Consider the following 23,386-nt stretch of genomic DNA (forward strand, 5'->3'; position numbering starts at 1 on the left):
CGGGATTCATCAAGCTGCGATGTGGGGTATTGCACCACAATTAGGAGGTTACTGTCATTGCGGCTCGATGAATCCTGGCCACAGTTGCATACTGTACAGTATATCGTGGAACTAGAAAGCGCAACCACATTGCAAAGTCAAAGAAAGACTGTCCAAATTAGGAATGTTCACTTTGTAGCTTCAGGGAAAGTGATTACTATCTACAAACCTACACAGTGTAGGTTTGCCAGGAAGTATTTCTCTAGGGGCATCCATTTGCATTCACTGCTATTTGATGACAACAGATGGTAATAGCCACAGACGAGAAAGATCTTTACTGGAAGGAATGCATCAACTTTAAAGATTTTGAACTTGAATAATGGTGACACACTGTATTGATGAGGGTGTATCAAGGGATAAGCTTTGGCAGTTTTTGAGCCAGAGAAAAATCTAATTACCATAACTTGGTAAGCATAGAATTTGTTTACCTTTTGAAACATTGTTTATGAACATGGCAGTATGGCGGTGGGATTTGTTGTCTTGTGTAGATCAATGGACCTCGCCCAATATACACTGTGCTTTCAATCGAATAGTTTTTCTGGGGAGAGCTGTTGGAGTGTGACCGTGTATACAAAATATTTCCACCATATCCCTTTAAATACTACTCTTTCTTTCATTTAATTTTTGCGAATAACCCGGTAATTTATATGTAATTAACCATTTTTCATCTCAATTCTATTTTAGTGCATTTAACAATTTGCTCTTTTATATTTCTTGGTTCGAAAGAGGAATATTTTTGTTGGATATTTTGTCCTCGTCTTTTATTCGTTGCAAAATTATCTGTAATGGAGATGTTCACAAAATAAATTATATAGATAAACTAGATTACATTTGAACTTTAAATAGTGAGAGGCATTACCAGCTAGATACAGCAAGAATGCCTTTACCCATAGGTAGAAGTCATTGATAAAATGGTGAGCCAAGAAGTCCATACCTCCTGTGCAATGAACACCATTTCTTGTCCACTGGGAAAAGTAGATGTAGCTTTCCTTCAGATTGTACCTTCTGGATAAACATTTTTGGGGGGATTTATTTTTTCAATTGATACAGGGCTATTAAAATTTGAGTAAACCTTATTACTTTAAAGCAGCAATTGGAACCAGGGCGATCCCCCAAAGCTAAACCACCCTACTTTCAGCTCAGGTTAATGAGATAATTACTATTGGTTGACAGTCAATATGGCCATTGCTGTTTGACCAATAAGAATCTAGAACCAATAATGATGTGGCTTCCTATTGGCACACGGAACCTGTAGGATTTAAAAAGTCACATTTAACCAGCTTCATCTCTCACGCCGGCAATGAATGCAGTAATGATCTCAGTAACCGCAGAGTCTCCTGAGTGGAATATAACACGGTTGAACTCTGGGCCCCCCCTTGGTTCCAATTACCTAGATAATCAATAAAACAATTGAGATGGCATTACTACCTTGACTTGTGTAATAGATGTATTTCAGAACAGCTACCTGTTCAGATGTTTGTGGATGTGTGAATTACTTATCTGATGCCATATATTAGTAACTCTCTGCCTTCTCTAGAATGCCATGAAGTACTGATCGATCTCTTGGTATCCTTAATGAGCTACAGAACCTGTTCCGATGAGCTAGCCCTCTTCCTCAGATTTTTTTTGGAGAAAACATTACCAATCGTAAGTTTAAAATGAAACGCACAATTTTTTCTATTTTTTATTCTGTTTTTTTTTTTTTTTTTTGTGATTCATCAATGTAACACATACTGTACCTTAACATTTAAAGTATTGTAAATTTGTTCGGAGTCCAGACTAAACATTGGATATTTGCAGTGTATGAATCACTTGGTGTTTCTTACATCAGGGAGTGTTACAAAAACAATGTAAAATACATAGCAGAACAAACATTTGTGATTTGATGGCAAATACAATAGATACCGTAAAAATTAAATTTGGACATCTTTTTAGAAAGGAAAGGTATACATGGGAAGTAAACATGGGAAGGAAGTTGATCCAGAGAGTAAGCCAATTATTGGAGTAAGAAAGGAATGTATTTTTCCCCATATGAGATATCATTACATGATATTTCACTGGGGTTTTTTGTTTGCCTTCCTCTGGATCCGTATACTGCAAGTACAAATATAGGATAAAGTATCTGTCGTCTAAATTTAGCATACAGTAGGTTGCACTTTATTGACATATGTTTTTTTTTCAACCTCATCTACTATGTAACTACAGATGAAACTGCCGGTTCTGGCCCTTTAACTTTGCGAGTCCCGTATGGCATCCTAACCCGCGCCTATCCCAGTGGCAATTCTTAATTTTCACGCAATTTACCCGTTATTTGAAAGAGGGCAGAAATTGAAATGTTAGTGTTGTCTGCAATACCGGAAACGCAAGTCGGCGATCGCAAGTTATTGTGTCTTAAAAATCTAACTGCAATGCAACCCGTCACTTATTCCTGTTCATGTGCGCACGATCCAATATCACACATATGTACAGTACTGTATGTACTTCAACTGTATTTAATTGAAATCAGATAAAGTTGCCTTTCTATCTGTCCCTGCTTTAATTGCAGAAAATATAATGTATGCGAAACATCATTGGGGTCTACTACAAGGAGTTGACATCATGTATGTCCAATGCAATGCAACAGTCAGCAGTCAAGGCAATGTAAAATAAAGTACAGTACATTCTGGTTTGTAATAAAATTTGAAACGCCTACATTTGATAGTCTTGCGTGAACAAGGTCATTTAACAATAGATTACTGCAATGTCTATACTTTTTATTTTGACTTAAAGACACCTGTTTTCAGACATTGTGTATGTAGCATTCAGTGTCCCCCATAGGGCAAAGACATTGACTTGCCATCTGCCGGACACGCACTGAACTGCAACCATACAAATAATAATTCCATCTGACCACTAAATACAGGAGGGACAACTCGCCAACAACTCACCACGAGCAGGTGGAAAAATGCCACATAAAAAGCCTGAGAGTTGGCCACGAATTTGCCCTGTCAAGTGGCTCAGAACCGGTAGTTTCATCTGTATGGTACCAAAAGGAAGTATATTCCAGAGAAAGATGTGCTAGGACAAGAGGTCAAGCTCTGATGCTGGAGGGTAGGAGTGTCAGAGGAAATGTGAGGAAGTGCTTCTTTATGGAAAAGGGTGTGAATTCATGGAATAGTGGCTGAACAGAGGAGGTAGAGTAACACAGCAAGGGAATTTAACAAAATGGGAACAAAATCCCTGTATGCAAACCTAAAAATGAAAATAATCAAGGGTCAGAGATGGGTGAATGGGCAGACGGTGTGCTAAATTTTTCTTAACGCCAATCAAATTCTATGCTTCTATGTACATTTCTATAAAAAAAATGTAAACCTCATCTACTATGTAACTATGAATGTGGAATTGTGCGTGTGTGTGTTTTATGCTGGTAAACTTTAATTTCAGGAGATACTACTAAAAGGAATCTTGAACATTGTTAAGACTAACAGCAGCATGATCCCTTTGCAATACATCACGTTTCCCCTGCAGCAGAGCCCTGTACTGGGGAGCAGTGTTTCACAGAAATCTTCCAGCACGGCTAGTAGCAAAATGACAGGATTCTTAAGAAGAACAAAACTTTCACAAAATAAAGACACATGTGCTGAAAATCTGATTAATTACCTGCTTTCTCCTTGGAATATTGCACCTGTTCATTTGCATTTGGTTGGACAAAACTGTTGGCCACACATGTCAGAGGGATTCAGTTTTACTTTGTGGTTGAAACTGGAGTATAATACAGAAGCAGAAAGCTTGATTGGCAAAGGAAGAAAGATGAGGCGAAAAAGTAAATCATTTACTGTCCGAGCAGAAAATACAGGTACAGTTTTAAGTTAATTGTTTGTGTGATTTTTTTTTTATTAATAAATTGATTCCTCATTTTTATAGGGTCGATCCGTGCTGCCTGTTTATATACTAGGTTGCAGCGCCTCCATCCCATGAGAATCCTGCTAGAAGCAGGATGGTCACCAGAGGCAATTCTCCTCCCCACAGACAACACAGCATGTTGGGTACAACAATGTCTTTATTGGGTGCACAGTTTGGCATTCTCCAATTTTCCTGGAGCAGATACCCAGGGCTTGAGGCCCCAAGCACCCCTCCTAAACTCCCTCACCCCCTGATGGAATGAGGGGAACACTCCCACTCCCCTGAGGGAGGGAAGACACACTAAACATCCACACCTCAATTTGGTGGAGCGTCAGCTTTTATACCCGGGGGGAAGGGCTTGTACCCCGCCCCATAACAGGGGGCAGGTCTAGGTACTGACAGGCAACACATCGTATACATGTGACCCAGTCAGTACCCTCCCCAGGTATGACACTCCAACTGCCGGTTTAGGCCTGCCTCTGGATATGGAAACACACTGTAGTACCCATCCAGGCTGCAACTGCAGGCTAGGCCCTGCGCAGGAGTTTAACCCCAACACTGCCTGTACCTATCAGGACTTATTGTGTTGAGGCCAGTGGAAGGCTATAGTCAGGGGCTAATATTTCATAAAATAACTTTTGTTATAAGTTTAATGTATAATACATTTAATTGTACTGTACACAATTCATGTATTAAAGAGGCAGTCCCAGCCATTTTTTTTTGTAATTTTTAATACAGAATTGAAGTAGGGTGTCTCCGGAGCTGAACCTCATTAATTTTAGCTCCAGGTACTTCCTACTTCCGGAGATATTTCTCTCTGTAGGGGGTGCTGGTAGCCACTCTGGGGTTCACTACTATATGTCTGCATTTCAAAGCTGCTGGACTCTGGGCCAATAGGAAGCTGTGATGTCATCAGATGCGGCTTCCTATTGGCCCATGTGACGAGGAAGCTGAACACTGAGAGAGCTGTAGTCGATATCCGCACCCCCTTCAGAGGTCTGTATCCCTGGAAGCAGGGGGTCCCCGTATCTGAAATTAATGGTGTTCAGCTCCAAAGACCCCCTGCTTAAATCCAGAAGTAAAAAAAAAAAAAAATGAAAGCAAAAATGGCTGGGACTGCCTCCTTTTTATTTACGTTTGGTGCTCTTTTTCCCCACCATCCTTGTAGCCAGGAGACTTGGATACATAACATATTGTGTTGATTGTTATAGTGCTGTATATCATGTATATAACACTTGTCTGATATTTGTCCATTCCTTCTAGAAGGTGACAAGCCGGTTGGCTCTGACTACCCCATTAGTGACAAGCTTGTAGACGATGGTTGTGTACACATTATTTCCTTGGGGTCAAAGGCACTGATGCTGCAAATCTGGGCCAACATGAATACAGGACACTTTATTTTTCGGTAAACTATCTGTATTCAATACATATATATGACTTGAATGATGTGATAACTTGCATGACTCTTCAGTCAGTCTCCCTCATAGAATTATGTATACAACAGAATTTGTTTTGTATTGTGTTTTTGTATAGAGTGTGCATTGATCCAAACGATGAGGTTAAAAGTGGCCTGCTGGCCCAAGCTGAAACACAAGAGAATATTTTCCTTCCGGGGAATTGGCAGCATTTGGCTTTAACATACATACAGCAATCAGAAAGCAAGAAGAAAGCTTGCTGCAAAATACTCATGTGGGTCTCTGGTCAAAGGTAGGATGTTTTAGACTTGTTTGTTTTTTCATTGGGATTTGGTAAAAGCTCACTAATATGTCAAGGGTATATATACAAGGTTACATTCGGTCAGCTGGAAGCAAGTTTCCGAAACGCACAGGAAAGGTGAAGGAGTAACGAGGATGTGTGTATTTAACAGCCTCCGAGTTGAGGTAAATAAAGGAGTTTAAAAAAAACAAAAAACCCAATATAGCCAGTGATTAAGGAACTCCTAAATATGGAAAAAATACTGTATGCCATCAAGTCTAATTTAAGGCTTTACAGCAGGTTAGAAAGCTGGCAGAATTGTTGAGCAAAGTTGCGGTTATCTGCCATTAGGTTCTAGGTTCATATGGTGACAATTAGCTTTACTATTAGCCAGACTATCACTTTAACTAATGATGATATAGTCACTGACTATGTGTGTGGTATTGTATTGTATGTCTTTATTTATATAGCGCCATTAATGTACATAGCGCTTCACAGTAGTAATACATGTGGTAATAGAATAAATAACAGATAATATAAATAACAGATCATGGGAATAAGTGCTTTAGACATAAACATAACATTAAGGAAGAGGAGTCCCTGCCCCGAGGAACTAACAATCTAATTGGTAGGTAGGGAGAACGTACAGAGACAGTAGGAGGGAGTTCTGGTAAGTGCGTCTGCAGGGGGCCAAGCTTTATGTATCATGTGTTCAGAATGTTCACAGTGCTATTCGTATGCTTCTTTAAGCAAGTGTGTCTTAAGGTGGGTCTTAAAAGTGGATAGAGAGGGTGCTAGTCGGGTACTGAGGGGAAGGGCATTCCAGAGGTGTGGGGCAGTCAGTGAAAAAGGTTTAAGGCGGGAGAGGGCTTTAGATAAAAAGGTGGTAGAAAGAAGACATCCTTGAGCAGAACGCAAGAGTCGGAATGGTGCATAGCGAGAAATTAGGGCTGAGATGTAAGGAGGGGCAGAAGAGTGTAAAGCTTTAAAAGTGAGGAGAAGAATGGAGTGTGAGATGCGGGATTTGATTGGAAGCCAGGAGAGGGATTTCAGGAGGGGAGATGCTGAGACAGATCAAGGAAAGAGTAGAGTGATTCTGGCAGCAGCATTTAGGATAGATTGTAGGGGAGACAGGTGAGAGGCAGGAAGGCCGGACAGCAGGAGGTTACAGTAATCAAGACGGAAGAGAATGAGGGCCTGAGTCAGAGTTTTAGCAGTCGAGCAACAGAGGAAAGGGAAAGAGGAAAAAGCGACAAGTTTTACAAATGTTTTGAATGTGAGGGGCGAATGTGAGAGAGGAGTCGAGTGTGACCCCTAGGCAGCGTGCTTGGGCTACTGGGTGAATGATCGTAGTTACAACAGTAATGTGGAAGGAGGTAGTAGGGCCAGGTTTGGGAGGAAGTATGAGGAGCTCTGTTTTAGCCATGTTGAGTTTAAGGCGACGGAGGGCCATCCAGGATGATATAGCAGAGAGACATTCAGAAACTTTGGTCTGTATAGCAGGTGTAAGGTCGGGTGTTGAAAAGTATATTTGTGTGTCGTCAGCATAGAGGTGATATTTAAACCCAAAAGATGTTATTAGGTCACCTAGAGAGAGTGTGTACAGAGAAAAGAGAAGAGGTCCCAGGACAGAGCCCTGGGGTACCCCCACAGAGAGATCAATAGAGGAGGAGGAGGTGTTAGCAGAAGAGACACTGAAAGTACGATGGGAGAGGTAGGATGAGATCCAGGATAGAGCTTTGTTGCGAATACCAAGAGTATGGAGAATGTGAAGGAGAAGAGGGTGATCCACAGTATCAAATGCTGCAGAGAGGTCGAGTAATATGAGCACAGTGTAATGACCTCTGTCTTTGGCAGCATGGAGGTCGTCAGTTATTTTAGTGAGGGCTGTTTCCGTGGAGTGAGCAGTGCGGAAGCCAGATTGTAGAGGGTCTAGGAGAGAATAGGTGTTGAGAAAATGGAGCAAGCGAGAGAATACAAGACATTAAAGGAGTTTAGAGGCAATAGGCAGGAGGGAGACAGGTCGATAGTTAGAAAGACAGGTAGGGTCAAGCTTTCTGTTTTTGAGTAATGGTATGACTGTTGTATGTTTGAAGGAGGATGGAAAGGTTCCAGAGCAGAGGGAGGAGTTAAAAATGTGTGTGAGCGTAGGGATTATAGTAGGAGCAAGAGGTTTTAGGAGATGGGAGGGAATGGGGTCAAGAGGGCAAGTGGTAGAGGGAGAAGTGGCGATCAAAAGCGACACATCCTCCTCTGATACAGTGGAAAAAGAGTCAAGGAAGGCAGGAGGAGAGTTAGGAAGAGGTGTAGGATGGGAAGAAGAAACAGAGGGGATGTTCTGACGTATGGATTCCACCTTTTCCTTAAAATAGTCAGCAAAGTCCTGAGCGGAGATGGAGGAAGGAGAGGCAGCTGAGGGTGGTTTGAGTAGAGTATCAAAGACAGAGAACAGTCGGCGTGGGTTAGACTTGTGCATGTTGATTAGTGCAGAAAAGTAGGCTTGTTTAGCTTGCGAGAGGGCAGAGTTGAAACAGGATAGCATAAATTTCTAGTGAAGGAAGTCTGCGAGAGTATGAGACTTCCTCCAGAGGCGTTCAGAGGAACGAGTGGAGGAACGTAGCATGCGTGTGTGGGAATTTAGCCAGGGTCTAGGGTTAGAAGGGCGAGTGCGGCAGAGAGAAAGTGGGGCATGTAGATCAAGAGAGGAGGACAAGACAGAGTTGTAGTTCCTGACCAGGTTGTCGGGGTCTGTAGCAGAGCTGAGAGAGGAGAGGGAGGAGCGTAAACTAATGATGATATAGTCACTGACTATGTGTGTGGTCTGTTAATGCACTTGAGATAAAAAAAAAAGGGGGCAAGCACTGCAAAACAATTCGAACTGGAGGCGGTTAAAAAGCAAGAAAAATGTTTTCAGGCATGATGCCTAAGAAAAAACACTATCAGCACAATCCTCTGACGCGTTTCGTGCCAGAGGCACTTTGTCAAAGAGTGTCTGTGTAGTCCCCTGCCCCCTGCTAATGTATTTCTTCCTGGTAAAATATTTTATAAATAAATAAATAAATGTAGGGCGAATTATAATTAGTGATTGGGAACCTCGGCGTCCCGCTATCGCCCCGCCCACATCTGACGTCACGAACCACGTCACAGATGTGGGCGGTATCGTCAGCCGGGAACTCCTCCCATTGCAGACATTGTGCAGTTCAAGAGGATCGATAGGAGGAGGGTAAGGGATTGTGATGTGCTAGGGGAGTGCTTTATACCAGCATTGTTTCTGTCTCCCTTATTGTTTTCCCCCCTCCTCCATTCCCTATTGCCGCTGCCACCTTATTGGATTAGCATCATTCTGGGGCCAATATACAGTGACTTATGGACTATTATTCATCCGTTCCATCTCGTTTGAATTATCAATTACACCCACGCTGATTACACCACACGGAGGAGTTTTTGTAGCACCCCGGGGGATTCATCCCCATTACCTTTTTTGTTAATGCACTTGGTTGCTAAAAGAAACTATAACCTAAAAACATTGTAGTTGAGGTTGAACACCTTAGGCCGTGATTATACCCAAAGCGTCCGGTGGCGCCGGCGCACACCTCAAAATCAAATTGCAACAATCCAATGAATATTTACTTACCGCGCGCAGACAGGAACTCCAGGGAGGCAGACAGGAGAATAGACCTTGGATTTTGTTTTCAGCAGGCGACGGCCACGTCACGTGAGCGGTTCAGCCAATTAGGGTGAACCACTCACGGCCATGTCTCTGCTGCCGCCTACCTGCAGTGCACATGCCGCTTGGACGCATCGCAATGAAGACGTCATGAGATCGCGCTCACGTCCAGCCGGAGCTGGTGTAATCGTAGCCTTAGGCCTCGTCCAGGGTGAAGGGAAAAGCAGAGCGAGCGAGCTGGCGCTCATGCACAGTGACGTGCATATATATATATCTATATATAGATATATATCCCCTCTCCCCCCTCTTTCTCTTCCCCTGCTCTCTCCCCCCCTCTCTCCCCCCTAACCTCTCTCCCCCCACCTCCCCCCTCTCCCTCCTCCCTGTCTCCCCCATCTCTCTCTCTCCCCCCATTGCTCTCTCCACTGCTCTCCCGCCCCCCCTGCGCTCTCCCCCTCCCCTGCGCTCTCTTCCGCCCCCCCTGCGCTCTCCCCCTCCCCCCGCGCTCTCTCTCCCTCCCCCGTGCTTTTTCCCTCCTCCCCACTCTCTCTCCCTCCCCCACCCTCTCACTGACCCTCCCCCCTCTCTCTCCCCGACCCTCCCCTCTCTCCCCCGACCCTCCCCTCTCTCCCCCCCCCTTCCCTCCTCTCTCCCCCCTTCCCTCCTCTCTCCCCCCCTTCCCTCCTCTCTCCCCCCTTCCGTCCCCTTCTCCGCCCTTCCCTCCCTTTCTCTCCCCCCCTTCCCTCCCCTCTCACTCCGTTTGCCCCCCCTTCCCCACCACTCTGTTTTCCCCCCCTTCCCCACCACTCCGTTTGCCCCCCCTTCACCACCACTCCGTTTGCCCCCCTCCTTCCCCACCACTCCGTTTTCCCTCCCTTCCCCACCACTCCGTTTGCCCCCCCCTTCCCCACCACTCCGTTTGCCCCCCCCTTCCCCACCACTCCGTTTGCCCCCCCTTCCCCACCACTCAGTTTGCCGCCCCTTCCCCACCACTCCGTTTGCCCCCCCTTCCCCACCACTCCGTTTGCCCCCCCTTCCCCACCACTCCGTTTGCCCCCCCCCTTCCCCACCACTCCGTTTGCCTCCCCCCCTTCCCCACCACTCTGTTTGCCCCCCCTTCCCCACTACTCCGTTTGGCCCCCCTTCCCTACCACTCCGTTTGCCCCCCCCCTTCCCCACCACTCCGTTTGCCCTTCCCCACCACTCCGTTTGCCCCCCTTTCCCACCACTCCGTTTGCCCCCCCCTTCCCCACCACTCCGTTTGCCTCCCCCCTTCCCCACCACTCTGTTTGCCCCCGCCACTCCCCACCACTCCGTTTGCCCCCCCGTCCCCACCACTCCGTTTGCCCCCCCCTTCCCCACCACTCCGTTTGCGTTTGCTCCACCACCACCACTTCATTTGACCCCCACCCGTTCACATCTCTCCATTTTCCGTTTCGTGTCCCCCCCTGTTTTTTGTCCTCCCCCGTTTCGTGTTCACCCCCCCCCCCCCCGTGTCAGAGGACAGCAACCAATGCAAGCTTCCAATGCTTTTATTGCATTGGTTTTGCCTTGCTGTCCTCTGATTGGGTAAGTTTGGTCATGTGATCTGAAATCGGAGCTACAGATTCAAAATTTTGAAACTCTTGAATCTGAGCTCAGACTGCAGCTCACGGGCACGCGCAGGAGGGAGCTCACACACACATTGTTGCAATGTGTCTCATCGCGCCCAGCGTGAGCGCCCGCACCAGCTCAGCGCCACCCTGGATGCAGCTTTAGCCATCATGTTCAACCTTTTGCTAAATTTTAACTGGGTGATATGCTCCTACAATGTTTAGTAATGCTTTGTATCATGTGTTTTATTTGGTTTATGTTCTTAGTTAAGAATAAGATTTATTTTTTTTCCCTTACAAAAAATAAAATAGAAAGAGAGAGGTCGTTTTGGAATACACACTTCCTCGCAAATCAAGCTTATCATCTGACAGTAACAAGACGTTTTGTATGATTGGACACTGCACATCAACACAAGAAGAGAGTCTTCATTTAGCAGGAAGATTGAATTTGGGGAATTTGCTTCTATTTAACGGTACTCAAAAAAAAATATATGTATGTTTGTATGTGTTTATGTATGTATATACTGTATATATATACGCACACACGCAGTGCTTGACAAATCACCCAAAAATCTACTCGCCACCTAGCCCCACCCCCAGTCCCGCCTTTTAAAATAAGAAATTGCATAAATTCCTAGTAGGAACTAATAACATTTGTTTTTGACATAACAGTTTATTTATTGTATTACATTTATACTTTACTACAATTTGTCATTGTTACATAGTTGTGTGTGTGTGTAAATATCAGATGACCTCACTAATCTAGAAAAAACAAGCCAGATGTGAATGACTAGTTTCCTGCACCCCTTAACCAGTGTCTGGACGTCCCCGCTTCACAATATCTAAAGCAGCAATCCCGCCTGGGATCTTACCTGATCCGCAGTCCCTCAATGTCCAGGTACCTTCACTCCCGCAATGTTATATATGTTGGAGGGGAGGTGTTCCCTACCTGTCTTCTGGGTTAGGGGGGATGCCGATGTCTCCCGTGTGAAACTTGAGTCAGATCTGGAAGAAAGCAGTATAGATTATTTCAGTGTACAGTAGGTATAGGGCAGTTAAGATATATAGGGGAAATAAGATATCCAGATCCAGAGTGGGTGACAGAGAGAGTGTGGGTGAGAGAGAGGGTGGGTGACAAAGGGAGGGAGAGGGTGGGTTACAGGGAGGGGGGGTGGGTGACAGAAGGAGAAGGGATGGGTGACAGAGGGAGAGGGGGGTGACTGACTGATGGGTACTTCTGGTGTCCTCACATACTCTCTCCCGTACACACACTCACAAAGTGGAGTACGAGAGGCAGTGACAAATGTGAGTGACGGGACGGGGATAAGAAGAGAGGAAAGGCCGGCGATCCGAGCAGGCAGCTCCCCGCCTCCCCCTGTACCCACCGCTCGGCCAGGGCGCCAGCCGTGCATTGCCACTACCCCGCTCTCCGCGCCCATCCCCCGCCCCAGGTGCCAGCTAGCCGTGACCGTGCACCACCGCCCCGCTCCCCCTCGCACCCATCTCCTGCACAGGCAACCAATGGGGTAAGGGAGCGCCGGGAGGCAAGGGAGCGCATTGCCCCCTCCGGAGGGAAGGAACACCCCCAGTGGGCGCACCCCCCCCTACCACTTCCCGACACCGCGTGAGCAGCCGCCAGAAGATGGAGGAGCGGGCACCCGCACTCATGCCCCCTGCCCGCTCAAATGTGTCTCAAGACAGAGGTGCAGTGTAGGTGCAGAGGGCCGCGTGGGAGGCAAGAAAGGACCGCATGGGGGGGCAAGGTGGAATGCAGGCACTGGAGGCAGCCAGTAAGGCAGGAAATAACAGAGTACATACTTGTTCCAGCAGGACCAGAATAGAAAAGGAAGGGCTGATTCAATGCGCAGGCTTATATACTGTAAAACCTGGCTGCTGGCAGAAAAAAAAAAATTCTCACAGAACCGCGTGCGCTGTGCGGCCATGAGGGGGTCGCCAGGGGAGACTGGATTTGTCGAGCACTGTGTGTGTGTGACAGATATATATGTATGTATATATATATATATGTAAAGCAACTGTAAATATTACTGTATGTTCATTTGCATGTCTTAGGCAGGTCTGCAACCCTGTCTTTCCCCATTGTCACCCAGCATACAGCGCTTCCACTGCAGCAAAGGATTCTGGGAAATGACATGCAAATGAGCACTCAGTGCCACCTTTTGTCTCAAGCTCGTATTACACAAGCAGATCCTCAAGCCAATGCATGCTGTTTTAAACATAGCTTTTAGACAGAGGCTGGGATGAGATGCAAAGCCATTAGACCCACTCACATACATGTTTCAACCTTGATGGGTATCATCAGTGTGAGGTTGGTCTTAATGGCAAAGCAGGTTTGAGACTAGACTAGGTAATCACCACTGTCATTAAGGTTATGGTGGGTAAAAAAAGTGACAAAAACCCTCCACAGTAAAGCATAAAGCAACTGTAAATATTACTGTATGTTCATTTGCATGTCTTAGACAGGTCTGCAACCCTGTCTTTCCCCATTGTCACCCAGCATACAGTGCTTCCACTGCAGCAAAGGATTCTGGGAAATGACATGCAAATGAGCACTCAGTGCCACCTTTTGTCTCAAGCTCGTATTACACAAGCCAATCCTCAAGCCAATGCATGCTGTTTTAAACACAGCTTTTAGACAGAGGCTGGGATGAGATGCAAAGCCATTAGACCCACTCCCTTAATGACAGTGGTGATTACCTAGTCTAGTCTCAAACCTTCTTTGCCATTAAGACCAACCTCACACTGATGATACCCATCAAGGTTGAAACATGTATGTGAGTGGGTCTAATGGCTTTGTATCTCATCCCAGCCTCTGTCTAAAAGCTGTGTTTAAAACAGCATGCATTGGCTTGAGGATTGGCTTGTGTAATACGAGCTTGAGACAAAAGGTGGCACTGAGTGCTCATTTGCATGTAATTTCCCAGAATCCTTTGCTGCAGTGGAAGCGCTGTATGCTGGGTGACAATGGGGAAAGACAGGGTTGCAGACCTGTCTAAGACATGCAAATGAACATACAGTAATATTTACAGTTGCTTTATGCTTTACTGTGGAGGGTTTTTGTCACTTTTTTTTTACCCACCATAACCTTAATGACAGTATATATATGTATGTATATATATATACATATATATACTGTCATTAAGGTTATGGTGGGTAAAAAAAAGTGACAAAAACCCTCCACAGTAAAGCATAAAGCAACTGTAAATATTACTGTATGTTCATTTGCATGTCTTAGACAGGTCTAAGCATTTATTATATATTATACACAGAGAAGAGATAATTCAATGACTGTCATGTCTTATTGCGCATAATGAGTTAATGAAAGTGAGATTTTAAGAACTCCATTTTTTTTTTATATTTTACATTACTTTCATTCCCTTACCTATAGTCAGTACTCAACGCTCTCTACACTGCTACATAAAAGTGCCTGTTCCACAGTTAACCTAGAGTATCTGTTGTTTTCAACAAAAGATTCTGGTGGATGCTAAAAATGTAAAAAAAAAAATAAGGGATTTTTATTTCAAAATCCACACAAATATTAGGCCCATCACATGATTTACAACGTTGAAGTTGTATATGTTAATATTGTTTCTTATTTCAAATTCTCATTTTCAGGTGCAATGGTTTATGCGGAAGAGGCATTTAATTTATACTGCCTTGGTCCAGATTTGACATCTCTAATGCCATGTAAATATGGCAAGATTATTACAGACCATTCCAAGTACATAACTAAAGACATTCTGCAGTGTGAACAAATAAAAGACCTTTTGATGACAAATAAAGAAGTTGACATGGGGCCTTTAACTGTAAGTGGCAAAGAAACAAAATAAAGTGTAATTTTGTATAATTATTTACATTTTTAATAACAAACACTTCTTTATCTTAGCAATGCATTAAATGTTTTCAAAATTTTAATGCAAAGATTCTGTATTCAGCCAATAAGTTGCACATTCTGAGTCAGTAAACAGTCTTAGAGATGTAATCAAAAAGGGGTTTTACTTAGCTTCGGTATTGTTCTCAGTTACAGCTTGCACAGCTAAACTGCATACAACAGGAAAAGGCTCCAAACAACAGGGGAAGCCCCAATCAGTCTAGTCTGATCCTGAGAGAGCAAGGGGAATTCTTGGCCAGGGCACCTGCACGGTCCATGGAGAAGCTTCTGGCATTATTTCCAGCCTAGGCTCTTATTTATAGTATCTTTTGTTACTCTTCCTCCAATTAGTGCTGAGTGTTGTAGCAAATGCATACTTAAACTGATGAGTCACACTTACTTTGTAGTAAACAACTCTATATATGGTAAACATGTGACACATAGAGAGAGAGACTAGAAGACAAAAGATAGGACTACTCGGCGCTCACCCAAACACAGTAAAGCCAATACAGCAGCACCACATAGTGGTGTAGGAAATTACAGCAGCAAGTGATGCTCAACACTAGAACCAATGTTGAAAAGGGTGTACTGAGTAAATCTACACACGAAAAATGCAATAAATAATTGATTAATAATAAAAAAAAACATTATAGCTGTTTCAATAACTCAAGCTCTAAAGAGAAACTGCTGGGTTCCTCCAGGAGTACAGATACAAGAAAGTTGAGAGAATTTGTTGAAGGCAGCAGGACACTATGGTTTAACAGTATTCCAGGCAGGCTATGGCTGCCGTAGTGATAGGTAAAAAAAAGTCGCTGGTGGTTGTAGGTAAAGCAGAGTCTTGACAGGGAAAGAAGACAGAGGACTGATGGTGCAGTATGTTTAAAAAACTTTTTTAATAAACAAGGCACACAATAAAAAATCCCCCCTGAATGGACACTCACATTTGTTTATGCCATTCAGGACATAAAATGGTTTCTTTGCTGATGCGGACAGTCTCTCTTTCATCCGACTCTGGATACCGGTGTGGGTCTTTGCTCCCTGGGTTCGCCTCGTGTTTCTCCCAAAAGCGGCCGCTGGGGGTAGCACTCCGCTCGCCGCAGGGTTGTGACGTCACTATTGTCAGGTTGGCTTCCTCCTCTGATCACTCTATGCGTTTCGCTAGTAATAGTCTAGTAATAGTTTCGCTTCGTCAGGAGTGTAATGCGATCTGCTCTACCTACACTTAATAAAGTCTAAGAACTCTTCCTATTGGTTCAAACAAGAACTTGGTTGATGCATGTGAACAGCTGATTCACCATACCTGTAATGTTATAATGTCCTTTCACAGTCTTTAAAACGACGAGATAAAAATTACACAAACAAAATTCCTCACTTTTAGAGTCTCTAAAATATTATGAAATAGCATACATAGCATTTAACAATTATATTACGCAATGATATTCGTAAACATCTGTAGTCTCTAATACAGAAATGCTGATTCGTCAACCGCATGAAAATTCAGAAACCATTTTATGTCCTGAATGGCATAAACAAATGTGAGATTCCATTCAGGGGGGATTTTTTTATTGTGTGCCTTGTTTATTAAAAAGTTTTTTAAACATACTGCACCATCAGTCCTCTATCTTCTTTCCCTGTCAAGACTCTGCTTACCTACAACCACCATCAACTTTTTTTTTTACCTATCACTACAGCAGCCATAGCCTTCCTGGAATACTTTTAACCCATAGTGGCCTGCTGCCTTCAGCAAACTCCCTCACCTTTCTTGTAACAGAGAGAGAGAGAGAGAGAGAGAGAGAGAGAGAGCTCTGCACAGCCAAAGCACATGCCATGGCACACTTATGCTGATGAGTGGTACTTTCCCATACAGTCACACTTCCTTTGGAGTCAAACATGTGACGAGAGAGCTCTGATTATCTAAAGCACATGTTATGGCATACTTCACCTAATGAGTGATACTTTCCCATACACAAATCATACACAATTTTTTGTATTTGGCAAAGCTTTTTTAGAAGGGAGAGTATTTCCTGTGATTCCTCCCCCACAGCTGGTTACAAGATAAGGGCCCATTTTTAATTAGCAGTTTTCTGTCATAAAATGTTTTCGGGAGCTGGATGACCCTTTGCAGCCTGTTGACTTGAGGTGTCTTCCAGTACGGAAAGAGGTCTTATGTATAGTTGTATGTATATTGTTCTTTATAAAGCACCAACAACGTCGCACCACTTTAGAAATAAAGGCAATACAATACAGGGAATTATAATGCACTAAAATCAGACCATAGAAAAGGAAATCGCTGCCCCGGAGAACCTACAATCTAAGTGACAAATCTTTTTGTATTTGGTTTTCTTTTAGTTATGTTTAGTTTTTTTTTTAAACTAATGATATATATATATATATATTAATATATATAATTAAGCTCCAGATAATGCACAATTTAGATTGTGTCCCTGTTTTCCCTACTTGAGTTTAGAATAGTTATACTATATTTGCTACTATAATGCATTCAATTTTCTGTAATACCTTTTGGAAATGTTTATTTTAGGTATATGCAATTGCATTTGGTAAAATGTCTTTATTCCTTAGGAAACCCTTGCTGTTGTGTATAATACATGTAGCCCAGCTCAATACACAATCTACGAGCCAGTAATTAGGATTAAAGGAAACATGAAAACTGCAGCCTCCCAGAGACCGTTCAGTACAAAAGATGTATTAAGCAATATACTGGATATTCAAACCTTAACAAAGTTACAACCTTCTCTTCTAAAAAGCATACATAGCATTCTACATGAAATTGGAGGAATTGGAGCATTTGTGTTTCTGTTTGCAAGGGTAAGATTTGTTTCAGCATTCAGTTGTAACTGATTTGTAATTGGATACTGTCATGAGAAACCAGCACTTTTAACACCTTAATACAAGGATCATTTGATTGAGCAAAGCGAAGAGATAAAAAAAATTGTCATTTATTTCCACAGCTTGACATACACACATTAGTTGCACAATTACACTAAAAATACACTTACTGGGGCGGGGGCAAAGAAATAGTGATTCTCAAAACGAAGTCTTGAAAAATAGAGTGTCTAGGAGCAATTTCCCAAGAGCGGGGATTTGCTCGCAAACAGAGCTGGAAACAGTCCTTGGTCAGTGGCGCCGCTCACAACCACTGTTACTCCGCCAGAGTTGCTTCGTTCGTTCTGTGAAGTATTGGAACTTGGAACCTTGGGCCTTATGCAGAGAGCATCGTTATTTCGAAATTCGCCATTTTTTGTACAATTTCGCGCAGAAACCGGCAGAAAATGGCGAGTTCCGAAAAACGCGCCATTTTGTTTTTTCAATTGCTAAAACTCACCTCGCGGCTGGCGAGATCCTCCATCTCGCCATTTTTAAAACTCTCCGAATGCAGAGAGGTGCGAACGGCATAAAGCGGCTGTTCGCGCCAAAAAATGCCGCGATTCTCGCATTTTTGCCGCGCCAGGAAAAGATGGCAAGATGGCGCTCGCCGCCTATAGTAAAGGGGAAAAAAAGGCGCAAATTTGTTTTTACACGTTTCTGAAGCGCGCATCTCGCCAATTTAAACTCGCCACACGCATCCATGTTAAACATAGCAGAATTCGCACTTTTCTGCATATGGAGAATAAAACTCTCCAAAAAAGCTACTTTTTATGAAATTCGCCAATTTTAAAATTCTATGCTCTCTGCATAAGGCCCCTTATTTCTTATGAACTCTTGAAGCTTGTTACGAGTCTTAGTTACGATGTTAATCTTGGATGAATCTGGTTCCCGATGGGCTGTACGGATTGTTATAGAGTGAAAACTCCTATACCTAACCTGTGCAGCCAATCACTCCGTGGGAATAATTTTCCCCACCTATCCCGGAGTTGCCAATACCTTACAAGCCTGGCAGAGGTGGCTTCTCATTCAACTACGGGCAAGCGCGAACCTCGTACCTTTGTCGCTTAGCATATGAGACCCAACCTCCTTACCTGGCCACAGTCAGTCTGGGCGAGTCACCATTTGCTAGACTGCCCGGACTTTACACTAAGATGGGGGTACTTGGGTTCTCCCTCCCCACTTCACACCTTAGTAGGTCGGAGCCTTTCAACTCCGGACTTTTTCAGACATCACGGCAGCAAGCCTGCGGGGTGTCTTAGAAGTCCGGGGCTGGAGATGCTACGTTCATTTGCAGGAATTTCCTGCCATGCATTTCTAAACGACAGTGATTATAAATTAAGTGTTTCCTCTGTCTCTGGCATTTCAAATGAAAATCCCTATGTGCCTAATATGTTGGAGCGATTAAAATAGGGGCACTTTCATTCATCAATTTTTATATGAATATATAAAAAATTGCGCTATATGACTTTTCATGGTTTTACCCCAACGGCGCTCACAGCAAATCTCAGCGCTCTAGGAGCTTCCTAGCTAAAGTTAGCAAAAAGCAGCTTTCAATGCTGCCAAGTGCCAGACTTTAAAACCATTTTTCCTTTCCACGAACAAATGAAAACACTGCTACATTTATACATTTTAAACTTAGAAATGACATTACTATTACCACCTTATAACTGGTGGGAGATGTTCTGAACCTCAATCTGAGTTCTGGGGTTTAGGGCATATACCGGGGAACCTTTAAATGTAATTCATTCCCCTGCCTGGTCTTATTATTCTGGTCTGTGCTGAAGCAGGGAAATCTCCGCTGCTGGACGCTCCTGGAATAGTAAGGCACACATACATTATCATTACATTTACAGTGTTTCTGCCATCATTGGGTTGCAGAGCTGGCACTTTACAATTCCCCAATATGGCTCAGGGGCACCCAGCCAGGCATAATACCTTTATTATTGGCCTAGGTACCCCCTCACCGCCACAGATACTTTTATTTATCATTATATAATGGGTTGTACATTTTTAAATGGTTTAACTGTAAACAATCTTTGCAAAATTAAGTTTGATGCAAAATTGCAAAACATTTACCGTACAGTAATCACGTGTTAAATAATAGGATGGAGTATTAGAGGCAATCCAAGCTGGTATTTTTTTTTTTTTTTTAATTCAGGTTTGAAGCAGAGGGTCTTCCGGAGTTTAACCACGTTAAATTCAGCTCTGGGGACCCCCTGCTTCCTAAGGTACTTACCTTTTGTAGAGGGTGCTTGTACTCACTCTAGGGTTCACATTATGGCTGCTTTTCAAAACTCCTGGGCCCTGCAGGCCAATTGGAAGCTGTGACATCATCCGGTTTGGCTTCTTATTAGCCCATGTGACCAGGGGCTGCTGGAGATTCCACAACCCCCTTCGGAGATAAGTATCTCTGGAAATAGGGGGTCCCCAGAGCTCAAATTAAAGGGGTTGAGCTCTGGATACCAACTGCTTCAATTCTGTTTTTTTTTTTTTTTTTAATTAAAGATGAAAGAAACATTAAAAAAAAGCTTGGATTGCTCATTTTAGAATGGTACAATTTGTAGATCTTTAGAAATTGGCTTTTGTTCACTTTTGAGAGGTTTAGAAATTGATAGAACATTATAGAACATTGGATGAAGTTGATGCTGTAGCATCACAATTTGAACAACATTAAATTCAATGTCACAATCAATCTTTATTTCAATTTATGTTAATATAATTTGTACTGTATATGTGCCTTTGACATCAAAGTTGATCTATAATCTGCTGTTTGTTGTTTCTTCTCTATGCTTGATTTCTCTTTTTAATCACGTCAATCCTCATTGTATTGTATTGTATGTCTTTATTTATATAGCGCCATTAATGTACATAGCGCTTCTCATTGCTCTGTACCGTAGGTGTAGTTTACCAACTAAACAAGAGAGAGATGGGGGAGCACAGGTGGAAGGGTGAAATGGAACAAAATATGGTTCAGATGTGTTAATCCCTGAAGCAATGACAATGGTGGTTTTAAAGTGTATATTAACTCTTAACACTTACACGGCCTTGTGCAAATGCTGTCGCATCAAGGTATCTTTTGGTCTTCTCCTCTCTGTTTTGTGGAGTTTTTTCTTCGCTTTCCGTCTGCGTACTTCTTTTCCTTCTTCTTTGATGTAATATCACCCACGGGATAAACGAATGAACATATGATCTGAATACATTAACAGTCTCAAAGTGTCCCCAGGAATGAAAACAGGGCTAAAACACACTGTAAACACTCACACGGGCAAGTGTGAGTGCAATCTTTGGGGAGGTTTCTTTAAGCTCCAATGAACGGTTTAGCCTCTCCAATAGGGATAAAAGATCTCTACTTAAACCAAGTAGGTAATGGAAATGAAATGGATAATTTATAAGAGTACTAATACTCACACGGCCAAGTGTGAGCACACACTTGGAATGGTATCTTTGTTGCTCCTCCTGCAGTCTCCAAATCTTAGTCCAAAGAAAAATAGGGTGATAAAATCTTGCCCCAGAAAGGTAAGGAAAGGTCTTAAACCAGGGGTAAAAGCCAAGATCTTTATTTAAACAAATCAAAAAAAAGCGATAAACAAAGAAGTGCTACAAACTAAAAGAGTAAGTAGCGCTAAAACAGATAAAAAAGCCAGTCTATGGGGAATATAATGCAGGACTCGTGGTTTTGCAGCAAACTGCCTCCGCGTCCGGATGCAGTGCTGCGCTTCCCTTTTCCCACTCCAGACGGTGGCTGTGAAGGTTCAAAACGCTGGGGAGTTTTGAGCTACGCGTTTCGCCCTTTCTTGGGCTTCCTCAGGCTCCGACGGAGCAGCACTGCATCCGGACGCGGAGGGATTAACACATCTGAACCATATTTTGTTCCATTTCAGCCTTCCACCTGTGCTCCCCCATCTCTCTCTTGTTTCCCTGTACCACTAAGGATCCTGGGTAGATCCTTTTTTGGGGTTGTTTGAGTCACAGGAGGAGACCAAGAAGCGGAGGGATACCTTATGAACTTCTAAGGTTGTAACTATACCTTTATCCCATCCTTATCATACACACAGGTAGCGCCCGGGTTCTCTCTTTCTATACTGTAGTTTACCAACTACAAGATCATTAGAAAATTTGATGTACTCCTCTCATAAACAAATAATGTAATTTATACTTGAGCATAACAACCCACAGCTCTACTTTTATTCATGTAGAAAGAAAGTTGGAGTACTGGAGATGTTGTGTGTTTTATATTGATTTCATTAAGGCCTAAATTCACTTGTTGGTTCAAGGCAGAGGAGGGATTATGTATTTTAGCACCCGTGGCAAGTACCACAAACGCAACTACCACAAACGCTCTCTTTTTTTTTTAAATCCCATTTTTCCTGAAGTAATGTTGAGTGAGGGGAGGAGGGCAATTCAATCCCCCGTCAGTAACCCTGCAATTCTTGCCCTATCAGGCACACCCCCTCTCTCTCCACGATTCTCTCTCCTACTCTCACCATTCTCTCTAAGCCCCCCCATTATTCTCTCTCAGCTCCCCCATCATTCTCTCTCTCAGCCCCCCATCATTCTCTCTCTCAGCCCCCCATCATTCTCTCTCTCAGCCCCCCATCATTCTCTCTCTCAGCCCCCCATCATTCTCTCTCTCAGCCCCCATCATTCTCTCTCTCAGCCCCCATCATTCTCTCTCTCAGCCCCCCATCATTCTCTCTCTCAGCCTCCCCATTATTCTCTCTCTTAGTCCCCCATCATTCTCTCTCTCAGCCCCCCATCATTCTCTCTCTCAGCCCCCCATCATTCTCTCTCTCAGCCCCCCATCATTCTCTCTCTCAGCCCCCCATCATTCTCTCTCTCAGCCCCCCCATTATTCTCTCTCTTAGGCCCCCATCATTCTCTCTCTCAGCCCCCCATCATTCTCTCTCTCAGCCCCCCCATCATTCTCTCTCTCAGCCCCCCCATCATTCTCTCTCTCAGCCCCCCCATCATTCTCTCTCTCAGCCCCCCATCATTCTCTCTCTCAGCCTCCCCATCATTCTCTCTCTCAGCCTCCCCATCATTCTCTCGCCCCCCCCATCATTCTCTCGCCCCCCCCCATCATTCTGTCTCTCAGCCCCCATCATTCTCTCTCTCAGCCCCCCATCATTGTCTCTCTCAGCCCCCATCATTCTCTCTCTCAGCCCCCATCATTCTCTCTCTCAGCCCCCATCATTCTCTCTCAGCCCCCATCATTCTCTCTCAGCCCCCCTGCCATCCTCTACCCCCGCCATCCTCTACCCCCGCCATCCTCTACCCCTGCCATCCTCTACCCCCGCCATCCTCTACCCCCGCCATCCTCTACCCCCGCCATCCTCTACCCCCGCCATCCTCTACCCCCGCCATCCTCTACCCCCGCCATCCTCTACCCCCGCCATCCTCTACCCCCGCCATCCTCTACCCCCGCCATCCTCTACCCCCGCCATCCTCTACCCCCGCCATCCTCTACCCCCGCCATCCTCTACCCCCGCCATCCTCTACCCCCGCCATCCTCTACCCCCGCCATCCTCTACCCCCGCCATCCTCTACCCCCGCCATCCTCTACCCCCGCCATCCTCTACCCCCGCCATCCTCTACCCCCGCCATCCTCTCTCTACCCCCGTCATTCTCTCTCTACCCCCGCCATCCTCTACCCCCGCCATTCTCTCTCTACCCCCGCCATTCTCTCTCTACCCCCGCCATTCTCTCTCTACCCCCGCCATTCTCTCTCTACCCCCG

General features: G+C 44.2%; 1 protein-coding gene across 1 annotated transcript in view; it reads left to right on the forward strand.

Moving 5' to 3' along the window:
- The window catches only part of LYST (lysosomal trafficking regulator), a 377,263-nt gene that overhangs the window by 168,962 nt on the left and 184,915 nt on the right, over nucleotides 1-23,386 (forward strand). Inside the window, 7 exon segments of the mRNA XM_075594997.1 lie at nucleotides 1,577-1,686; nucleotides 3,463-3,874; nucleotides 5,185-5,326; nucleotides 5,455-5,628; nucleotides 11,188-11,348; nucleotides 14,509-14,699; nucleotides 17,345-17,590. Coding sequence (XP_075451112.1) covers nucleotides 1,577-1,686; nucleotides 3,463-3,874; nucleotides 5,185-5,326; nucleotides 5,455-5,628; nucleotides 11,188-11,348; nucleotides 14,509-14,699; nucleotides 17,345-17,590 — 1,436 coding nt within the window.

Source organism: Ascaphus truei, chromosome 4, assembly GCF_040206685.1.
Source record: "Ascaphus truei isolate aAscTru1 chromosome 4, aAscTru1.hap1, whole genome shotgun sequence".
Classification (NCBI taxonomy): domain Eukaryota; kingdom Metazoa; phylum Chordata; class Amphibia; order Anura; family Ascaphidae; genus Ascaphus; species Ascaphus truei.